This window comes from Leopardus geoffroyi, chromosome B4 (assembly GCF_018350155.1).
Source record: "Leopardus geoffroyi isolate Oge1 chromosome B4, O.geoffroyi_Oge1_pat1.0, whole genome shotgun sequence".
Taxonomy (NCBI): Eukaryota; Metazoa; Chordata; class Mammalia; order Carnivora; family Felidae; genus Leopardus; species Leopardus geoffroyi.
The window spans coordinates 70,207,737-70,218,238 of NC_059341.1; the positions used below are offsets into that span (position 1 = coordinate 70,207,737).

A 10,502-nucleotide genomic window follows, 5' to 3' on the forward strand; every position below is an offset into this window, starting at 1 on the left:
ACATGTCAATTAAAATGATAAAGCTAAAAATGTTTCAAAATTGAGGGGCAAATTATAATTTTACTTGCACACATACATGTTTTTAAGTATAAGACAAGAACAAACATAATAAAAAATATGAGATGCACAAAATTCTTTATGTTCTTAATTTTCAAAATAACTACATATTCTGTTATAACATTACTATATTATAAAAATATTATTTCCGTGTTTAAAGACAAAGAAAGGTACGAAGACTCAGGGGTCACTTATCTCAGTTACTAATCTAACTGTAATAACTGTGCTTTTAATCAAGTAACAGCTTCAAAATACAAAACAAAACTGTGAAAAAATTTTTAAAAATTAATGCTAAAATATGTACCTACAAATTATGGACAAAATAGTCTGATAATATTTTTACAAGCATAGGCTTAAAAGTTTTGGGGGGATGGGATGCCTGGGTGGCTCAGTTAAGCGTCTGACTTTAGCTCAGGTCATGATCTCACGGTTCATGAGTTTGAACCCCCACGTCAGACTCTGTGCTGACAGTGCCAAGCCTGCTTGGGATTCTTTCTCTCTCCCTCTCTCTCTGCCCCTCCCCTGAAGGGACTCTTGATCTCTCGGTCATGAGTTCAAGCCCCATGTTTGGGTGTAGAAGTTACTTAAAATAAAAAAAGAAACTTAAAAAAAGTTATTAAGGGCACCTGGGTGGCTCAGTCAATTAAGCATCCAACTCTTGATATCGGCTCAGGTCCTGATCTCATGGTCATGAGATTGAGCCCTGCAACAGGCCTGTACTGAGGAGCCTGCTTGGGATTCATTCATTCATTCATTCATTCATTCTTTCTTTCTTTCTTTCTTTCTTTCTTTCTCTTTCTTTCTTTCTTTCTTTCTTTCTTTCTTTCTTTTCTTTCTCTCTCTCTCTCTCTTTCTCTCTTTCTCTCTCTCTTTCTCTCTCTTTCTCTCTCTCTTTCTTTCTCTCTCTCTCTTTCTTTCTTTCTTTTTCTTTCTTTCTCTCTCTCTTTCTTTCTTTCTCTCTCTCTCTTTCTCTCTTTCTTTCTCTCTTTCTTTCTCTCTCTCTCTCTCTCCCCCCCAAAATAAAAAAACTTAAATTTTTTAAAAAATTATTGGAAAAGTGATGCCAGTTGTTAAACAGCCATAGTAAAATTTAAAGGAATGTTAGCTGAAAAAGTTTAAATGCCTAAAATGTTCCAAATACTTTACTGGCTTTGGAGAATACAACAAAGGGTATGACTGCCCAGAAGGGTAGATAAACACGTAGACAATACTACCACAATATGATTTTCTAGAGATAATTACATATGCATTTACATAGATAGACTGAACAATAAAATAGTTGGGATGAGGAGGTTATAATCCCAGAGGATTTCTCCCAGAGGGTTTCTTTTAAGAAGCACCATCTGATGAAAATACTTAAGTGCTGATGCAGCATAAGATTGGTTGGGATCCACAGCAGGAAATGAAGCTAGAAAAGCACATCAATGACAGATATTACAACCTTGTATACCATGCTCGGGAGCTCAACCTTTATTCAATAAACAGGACTTTATTCACTGGAGAGGTCTTAATTTTTATGTTGTAAAAAACATACTGAAATAATGTTAGCAGCATTAGGGAGAACAGACCAATTTGTCATAATTCATGAGAGAAAAAACATGGGCTTCTAAACTATAGTGACATAAACTGGAAAAAGGACAGATTTTAGAGACAATTCAAAGACTGGACATGAAGAACGACGAGGAGTTAGATCAAAGTTGAGACAATGATAGTTTCTGGCTTAGATTCCAGAAAGGGCATGCCACATACAAAGTAAAGTATATAGAGAAGAAGCCAGGTTTCAGTAGGCAGAAATTGATTTCAAAGATGTACAAGAAAAACCAGAGAAAAAATGTGTTAGAGACATCAAAAAGGGAGAATTTCAATTAAAAAAAAAAAGGCTACCAACATCAAATACTATGGAGGTGACATGGAAAGAAAAGATTAGGCCACTGAGTTTAACAAGTAGGTCACTAGGTTATCAGAGAGATCTTACTCAACAAAGGATAAATGAAAGGAAAAGAATGCCTGCTGAAGTAAATCTGTGGGATGTGGAAACCCATGCTAGTAAAACCTTACACCAGCAGTTCATAAACTTTTTGGTCTCTGGCTCTCTTATCCTTTCAAAGTTAAAAGAGCTTTTGTTTATGTAAGTCTTACCTAGCAAGAAATAAATTGCTATATTAGAAATAAAAACAGCTAAAATTTAAATGTATGTTAGTTCATTTAAAAAATAAAGCAGATCACATTTTCATATAAATACTTTTAAAACCTGTATTTTTCAAATCAAAAGTAATTTTGTGTGAAGAGTAGCACTTGCATATTTTTGCAAAACCTCTAATATCTGGCTTAACAGAAGACATCTGGATCGTCATATCTACTTCTGCATTCAATTTGTTGCAGTATGTTGGTTTAGTTCAAGAATATAAAGGAAATGTGGACTCCCACAAATATATAGTTGAAAAGGGAGGAGTAGTTTAACATTAATAGCCTTTTCAGATAATTATAGATATTCTTCTTTGATACTACATAAAAACACAAGTAGTTATTTCTCAAAGGTTAGTTGCATGTGATATCTAAAACTATATCAACAAAGTTTTCAGAGTAGTCCTTAAAAATCCATTGGTTTCTTTTGTACTTTAAATGGATTATCTATGCATGGTTTTGTAACATCACACATTGGTTATCTGAATATACTAGTTCACTGACTTACACAGATCTTCCAAACATCAACAAATTTCATGATAAATTATCAGAAGTTACATTCGTTAGTATCACCACCTGATTTCATCCTTAAAGTACTGGGATCAACAGTGGTTACATGTTTTCAAAAATTCTAATTTTCACTTGAAACCTCAATTTTTATCATTGGCAACAAACACTATCAATTGTCTTCCTTGAAGTGACAAACTCACTGTGTTCATTTTCGAGAAAATAGATGCTACATATCCAAGTCTGAATAACCACAGTTTGCCAAGCATTCTTTCAAGTAAAAACGATCCTCCATGAAAAAAGCAGCTAGTTCTGCTTGCAAATTAAATAACTACACAAATGCTTTCCCTTGAATCAACCAATGTACTCTAAGTATGCACCAGAAGGGCTTTACTTTACTTCCCAGTTCATCAAATACGTTAAAAAAGACATGAGACTTCCTAAAATTCGTAACTTTTACTGCTTCATCAAGGGAATATATGTTTAAGTGAAACTGGCATTGTTTTTACTTCACACGCATGGTAGTGAAGATTACAATGAATACAGATAGCAACTTGGTGCCACTGCTTTGATTCATGCTAAGAGTCCAGCAGTTTTACCCATCCTTGCCTCTGTACCACCACCGCAAGGGTTAATACAGCAAAAAAGACAAATAACATCTTAATATGACTGTGAAAATAGTTTGGACCTCACAGAGTCCCTTAAAGGGTCTCAGGGACCCCCCAGGGTTATTCAGATCACACTCTGAAAACCACTACTCTAAATTATCCAAACACTAATCACTTTAAGAATTTCCTTGTAAACAATGAAGCCCCTTGAGTACTCTAACCCAAGATATAAGGAAGAAAACCAACCAACCAACCTCCTAGAATAAGGAGTCTCTCTGAACAAGAACTCAGTGGTAGCTGGAAAGGCTCCTCAGACAGGTAGGGAGGCTTGGGAACTCTGAATTTCTGAAAAATGAACTGACTTTTATGGTCCTCAATTTTTTTCTCCCATTCCTACACCAAGAGTAGTAGAATCTGTGACAAATTTCAAATTAGAAGATAGAAAGCAAATATGACAACAATACTGAAAAGATTTTTATCAGATAATTGGGGTTTATTTTAGATTTCTTCAGAATATAAATCATAGCAATTTACTTCCATTTTATAGAAGCTGAAATAATTAATCTTTTTAATAACAGTCAGATCCTGACCATATTACTGCGTTCAGAAATACCTAGCGCAGCCCTTGTATAAAATGAGACGCTCAGTAAACACTGCTGAACGTCAAAGTCGTTGAAATGAGTTAAGAACACAGGTCACCAGAAACCTAGTACAACTCTTTCTTCTTTCTAAAATCTTTTTTCATTGTTCCATAAGATAACATCTCTCAAAAACGTTAAGAGAGCTATTACAACTTATCCTGAGAAAATATAACATTACCTGTTATACTTTAAATTCTACCTAAAAGTTTGCTATGGACTTGGGTGTTTTATATGCTTTCATTTAGGTCACACTTCAAAATCAAAACAAATAGCTCTATCATTCTCATTTTTTAGTATGTGCCACCTGAGGTAGGCAGTGATTTCCATTCCTATATGAAGTGGCAAGAAGATACTACTCTAACTCAATCATCATACACTGACTGCACTACCCTTAACAAACTATACTAAATATTTCACTTTCTCTGATGCTTTAGATTGGTTCTTAATTTCTTAAAGTTTCTTAAGTTTATATGTGAGACACTTATTGCCTTATAAGTACTTGATGATGAAGATATAAAGATGAAGGAGACTGTTTAGTGCCTTTCATAGTAATTTGTCACCACAACTTTTTCTTTTTTAAATGTTTCCTGTCAGTTTGACATTTATCACTGCTTCCCTCACAAAAGTACAATGCAGAAAACTTCAAGTGCTTGAACTATCTAGTTATTTAGATTCTGGATAAAAAAAAGAGATTTATCAAATTTAAACTAATTAAGGTCAGCAAGCACAAAACCGAAATCCAAACACAGAAATGGCATAAATTTAAAGACTATAACTGATCGAAATTTAGGAACTAAAGCTACTTCATATCATGTTTCATTTTAAAATACTACTATGATTATAACCTCATTTCACTGCATAGTTATTCTGCAAAAAAACGTGACCTACCAAGGATATAGCCAAAGACATTGGGTCTTCTGTTGAAATATAAAAGATTTGAACTCAGAATCTTAAAAGATAAAATTGTCAGTAAAGACTCTGGAGGGAGACCATGGGCTCCGCCTTCTCTGGAGGTTTAAAAAAAAAAGACTTTTCAAATGTCTGGAATGCCTTAGACTTGGCCTCACATTTGGCGACTTCGAGACAGAATCAGTTCAAAGGTCAGTCTGACCCAAGCAATTCAAGTCCCGTAGGTCAGTCACGCAGACAAGTCATTAGCAAACTGCATCTTCAGCTCTGCTGCTATCCAGTCCCTGCTTTGATAATCGCCAACCTTACCCCTGAAATTACCCTAAGTGCTAATTAACATGTCAGTTGTAGAGAATTATTTCTTCCAACTCCTGAACCTTCTGCTTCTCTCTAGTGTTCTGCAACCCTTTAATCCTGTTTTTCTAACATTACCAGAGAGGGAAGTATTTTGTGGTGCAATCAATATCCGCCCTATTAACAATTCCCTGTTCCACTGTTCTATCCAAACAGGGATTCCACTCTGAATTTCAGAAAGTGGTTGGAAAATAACAGGTAACAGAGAAATTAGAGCTCTTAGATTTAATTTAGGGCCAAAATCAAAAGAGAAGATACAATTCAGAGAGAGGAAGGAAGAAGCTGAGAGGGTCGTAGTGTAGAACACTTACTTTTAGGAACAGAGAGTCCCTTAGACTTCTGGTGAGTTGCCCAGAGCCTCTTCAGTTTCAATCCAAATGACAATGCTTCTCTGAGTCCTCCTCAAGTAATGTTTCCACCACTAAAAATTGGATCTACAAGAGCTCAGATGTACTGGTAAAAAATATCAGGGGCCCCCTTGTGGGCCTCAAGCCTCTTTTAAACTAGGCCCACTTCTCTGTCCTGGGCCAACTCCCCTGTGCACTATATTCCTTCTTCTTCCAGGTGCCAGGTATTCAGCCTGTTTCTTCTCTTCTGAGCTGCCACCACCTACTCTATTTCTCAGGGTTCCTCTAACCCCAAGACTGGCTGTGGAGTAGGACAACAGCTTCCCCCCTTCCTTGCTGTCCCTGCAAATAAACATATAGGCTCTTCTAGTTTCAGTATTTTTTCTAATGGCTACAAGAAAATAGAGAGGGAACAACAAAAAGCAACAATATCGTACCAGAGATTAAGATTATAATAAATGTCTCCACTTTAAAGTTCCTGCCTCCAAAAACCACATTTTCTAAAAACTGCTTGACTGTTTTAAGAAGTACAAACCATTAACACAGATATACAAATATATATTCTAAACCAAATCCAACCTGATACAAAGACATAAAGATACTCTGCTTTTCAAATACTTAAATCACGGGTCCAAAAATTGTTGCCACATTTACTTTAGCAAGTAAGTGCTTTTTTACTTTTCAGAATGGTCCATTATATCCCCTTGAATTTAGATGTTTGAAAGTTTGCTTTTTAAAGGATATCATGAAAAATGCTCAATACATTTTATCCAATGTAAATGACAATATACAAAACGCATATTATGATTCACAGAAAGACATGTCAGAAGCAGCTAGCTTCACAAAGCAAATCATAAACTTTTAAGTTATTGCCAACTATCTCTGTCTCTACATTTTAAAATTTTAGTAAGTTGTTATAAATGGCATTCAAAAATCTAGTATCTAATTTTCAGAAATTTAACTTCTACAGAATACATAAATCTAATGTCACTATAGAGGTCTTCTTTAAAACAACAATATATCACATTAGTATACTTAGACTCTTGTGATAATTTAGTTTCTAACAGACTTTGTAATATCAAAATACATGGTATCTAAATATTAGGCTATAACTCACATGATTATAATAAATTCAAAGACTATCTTGCTACAAAGGCAAAGGAACTCTTAAGTGTTGGCAGATCAACAATGTCAGACTTTGAATTTCCTGTATGACTTTCTTTATCCACTTAATTCACTTAAGTGGTTTTTTGAAAGACTGAGTTATTATACTGTAAGACTACAATAAAATAAAGACTGAAAATAGGCAGAGATCATTTTATCTCATTTGTAGAGTCTAATAGATTGCCATTTAATCAAACTAAAAATATTCAGATACTTTCAGTAAAAATGTGTCCCTGTGACTGGGCTCACCTCCAACTATTTATAAAATATTAGAGAATTAGAATAAACATACTAAACAAAACCTTGATCTAACCCTTCCAGACTCTAAATAAAAAAGGAAGTTTAACCTATCGTGTATTCTATAATCAGATACTTTTTTTTTTGAGGAATGAAATTAAATTCCATCTTTTGCTCCTACAGAGGATTTCATGGCTTTTCTTTGATTCCAACACACTAACACAACAATGCAGCCAACATTAATATACCCAGACTAGGCGGGGGGGGGGGGGGGGGGGGGGGGCATTACACCCAGCGATACGAATTAAATCGCAGTTGCTAATGCCTCCCTTAAATAATTTATTCTCTCTTGGCAGCATATAACGTTACAGCCTCTTCAATTACCCCTCACCGCAAACCATAGCAAGGGTCGCAATCAATCTGACCCAATTCCTATAGCGGCCACCACCTCAGTCTCGCCTCCTCCCGCGGGGTCTGCGAGTGTCACGGGAGGGGGCGGCAGCCGCAGGGGCGTCCTCTGCGCCGCAACCCGGGCGCCCCACGGCGCGCGGGGCAGGCCCGGGACTCACCGGGTGGAGGTGCCCTTCCGCACATCGCACATCATGCACTTGAAGGCCTCGGCGCTGTTCCGGAAGGTGCAGACGCTACAGTCCCAGTAACCCTCATCCGAGGACGGCTTCGGCTGCCGCTTCGGCCTGCAGGACACAACCCGGACACGACGCGGCGCGGGGTCACCAGCAGGCCGCGCCCGGCGCCCGGGCCCCGCGGCCGCCCCCGCCCCGCCCCCCGCCCCAATTCCGCGACCCCCGCCCCGCGGGCCCCCGGCGCGCCGCGCTCCAGCTAGGAGTGGGAGGGGAGTCAGGAAGGGGGAGGGCGCGGGCGCGGCCGCAGTCGTCGTCGCCGCCGCCTCTCTGACACCCCGGGCTGCCGCTCCGGCCGCCGCCATCGCGGCTCCATTGTGGGGCGGCCGGCGCCGGTCCCTCACGCGGCAGTGCTCGCGCAGCAGCGGCGCCAGCGCCGCCCCCGTTCTGGCCCCGCTGCCCGGGCGGCGAGCGAGACGGCCGCCCGAAGCCCGGCGCGAGGGCCCCGCCGCCTGCACAGTCCGGGCCCGGGGGCCCGGGCGCTGTTACCTGGTGGGGCTCTTCTTGTCTCCCATGGCTTGGCTACAGATGCACGCGGAGAGTCGCCGCCGCGGCCGCTCTGTTTGTCAATAAGGAGGATAATAAGCCGGGCGGAAGCGGGCGGGGGAGGAGGGAGGAGGGGGCGGGGAAGGCCGCACCGCCGAGCTCCGGAGCCGCCGCCGGATCCCACGCAGCCTCCAGCTGTCGGGGAAACTCCTGCCTGGGTGCACGTGACCCGAGCCGGCCAACCAGCAGCGGCGCCGGAGACTTCAAACGCGGCCAGCGCGGCCCAGCACCCGCGGCGAGTTCGCGGGCGGGCGGCGTGGGGGTGGTCGCTGCAGCCTCGGGCGCCGCCGCCTCTCCATTCGGCTCTCCGCGCTTCCCTTCCGCATCCTTGGCTGGCGGTGGCTGCCACGCGCTGCAGGGCCCCTCTGACAGGGGGATGCTCAGTCATCCCGCGGGACGTGTGCTCCCGGGTGGAGCCGGCGTTGGGAGGTCAGCCCGGTTCGGGTGCAGTGCCCGGCCGCGGTCTCCAGGTAGAACCGCTTTCCCGGCCTCGACCGTCCTTGACTGCTCAGGCTCAGCTCGAGAGACACCTGGGGGAAGGCGGGAACCAATATTGAGCGCCATTGCTAGGTGCCTTAAAATACTAATTTTCTGTACGCAAATCTCTACCAAGTAGGTACTGTCGCCCTTAATTTAGAGGAAACGAAACCGAGGCTCAAGAGAGGGTAGGTGACTTCCTCTGTATTACATAATTAGAGGATGACAAAGCCAGGAGGAATTTAACCCTGGTTATAATTCCGAATGCACTCTTTTGGCCTCCCAGGACTCAACAGTAGCCGCTTAAAACAAAACAACTCATAAGCCCTTTTCTTTTTTCGATAACGAGTTTACATAGTCCCTGAATGTTGTCTGTTGAGTAAGAAACGAACACTTTTCCACCAAGTCTCGTTTCCTCGACACACTAGATGCCCTCATCTCGTACTAGACTCTAGCAACAGCATCTATCTGGTTTCCTAAACTCCAGCCCCACTTCCGCAATCGATTCAGTAGTCCACAACCAGATACGAAATAAAATACTGATAATATTAGGCCACCACTCTGATCAAGTACCTTGCTAAGGCTCTCAGACGCCATAGCTTGGCATTCAAGGATTTCCACTTTCTCTCCCTACCTCCTCATCCTACTTCCTATTAGAAAAGCGGCCTCCTGGCAAAGACAGCAGATAAAATTAATTTATTTGTTCCTTCACCCACATGGCTTACTTCTGCATAAAATACTTTCCTCTTCTGTTTCTACCCAATCTTTCTAGGTTCACAGCAAGTCCAAATTCCTGTAAAATAATAACCTCAATAACTGAAAGAATGTTAAGGTACTTAACATTAACATATTAAAGAAATAGTAATGTCAAAATTCCCAGTTCCCAGCCTACTTTCCCTGTTCCTTCAATAATGGATCTTGGAAATTGTAATTTTCAACTTCTCCATCCGCAAAATGATTATTTGTATTTATGAGATTGTGTGATTAATAACCACATAACATTTTAGCACTATTTGCCAGGCACTTTGCAAATCTCTTCACACAAATGCATTTTCTTTTTTTTTTTTTTTAACTTTTTTTTTTTTCAACGTTTATTTATTTTTGGGACAGAGAGAGACAGAGCATGAACGGGGGAGGGTCAGAGAGAGAGGGAGACACAGAATCGGAAACAGGCTCCAGGCTCTGAGCCATCAGCCCAGAGCCCGACGCGGGGCTCGAACTCAGGGGCTCGAACTCACGGACTGCGAGATCATGACCTGGCTGAAGTCGGACGCTTAACTGACTGCGCCACCCAGGCGCCCCACAAATGCATTTTCTTAAAGGACTCAAGGTATTAGGCAAATGTTCTTATCAACTAGCCTATCCATTTGAAAGACAAAGAATTTAGGGCCCAGGTTAAATGGTTTTTCCTTAATGAAAAGGCCAGAATTAGAGCTCACATATCTTACTGTCTTTTACCAGACCGTGATTTCTGGTTAACCAAATCACTCCAATTTACAGCAGTCCCTGAACTCACTGCACCATCTGTACTTTTTGAAAAGCGTCGCTTCTCCAGACTCCAACCGCAAATCAGAAACCATGAGGAATATGATTGAGAAAAGTGGACAAGGGGAGTTCTAAGGCCTAGTCTTCAATCTCTCGGTAATGCAATGGGTAACCTTAGGTAAGTCACTTCCTATTTTCCATCTATAAAATAAAGCAGTTAAAAAGTGTTGTCTTAACTAAGGTCCCTTCCAAGTCTAAGGCATTGTGGGTTTTTTTTTTTAAATGTTTATTTATTTTGAGAGAGAGAACACAAATGGGGGAGGAGCAGAAAGAGAGGGGGACAGA

General features: G+C 41.0%; 1 protein-coding gene across 19 annotated transcripts in view; it reads right to left on the reverse strand.

Annotated features, from left to right (window-relative positions):
• YAF2 (YY1 associated factor 2) overlaps positions 1–8,809 on the reverse strand; it is a 75,739-nt gene extending 66,930 nt beyond the window's left edge. For 8 of the 19 annotated variants that reach the window (XR_006709366.1, XR_006709358.1, XR_006709361.1 and 5 more), the window contains exons 1-2: positions 8,139–8,807; positions 7,578–7,703 (exon numbers count right to left, since the gene is read on the reverse strand). Coding sequence is in view for 5 of the 19 variants with exons in the window: in XM_045465823.1 (XP_045321779.1) it covers positions 7,609–7,703; positions 8,139–8,583 (540 nt within the window). In the remaining 14 variants the exon portion in view is untranslated. Of the gene's footprint in view, positions 1–5,566; positions 5,950–7,577; positions 7,704–8,138 lie in introns of those variants that run through there. The other 11 variants (XR_006709370.1, XR_006709369.1, XR_006709368.1 and 8 more) reach the window with 8 other exon arrangements.
• Between the last annotated feature and the right edge of the window lie 1,693 nt (positions 8,810–10,502).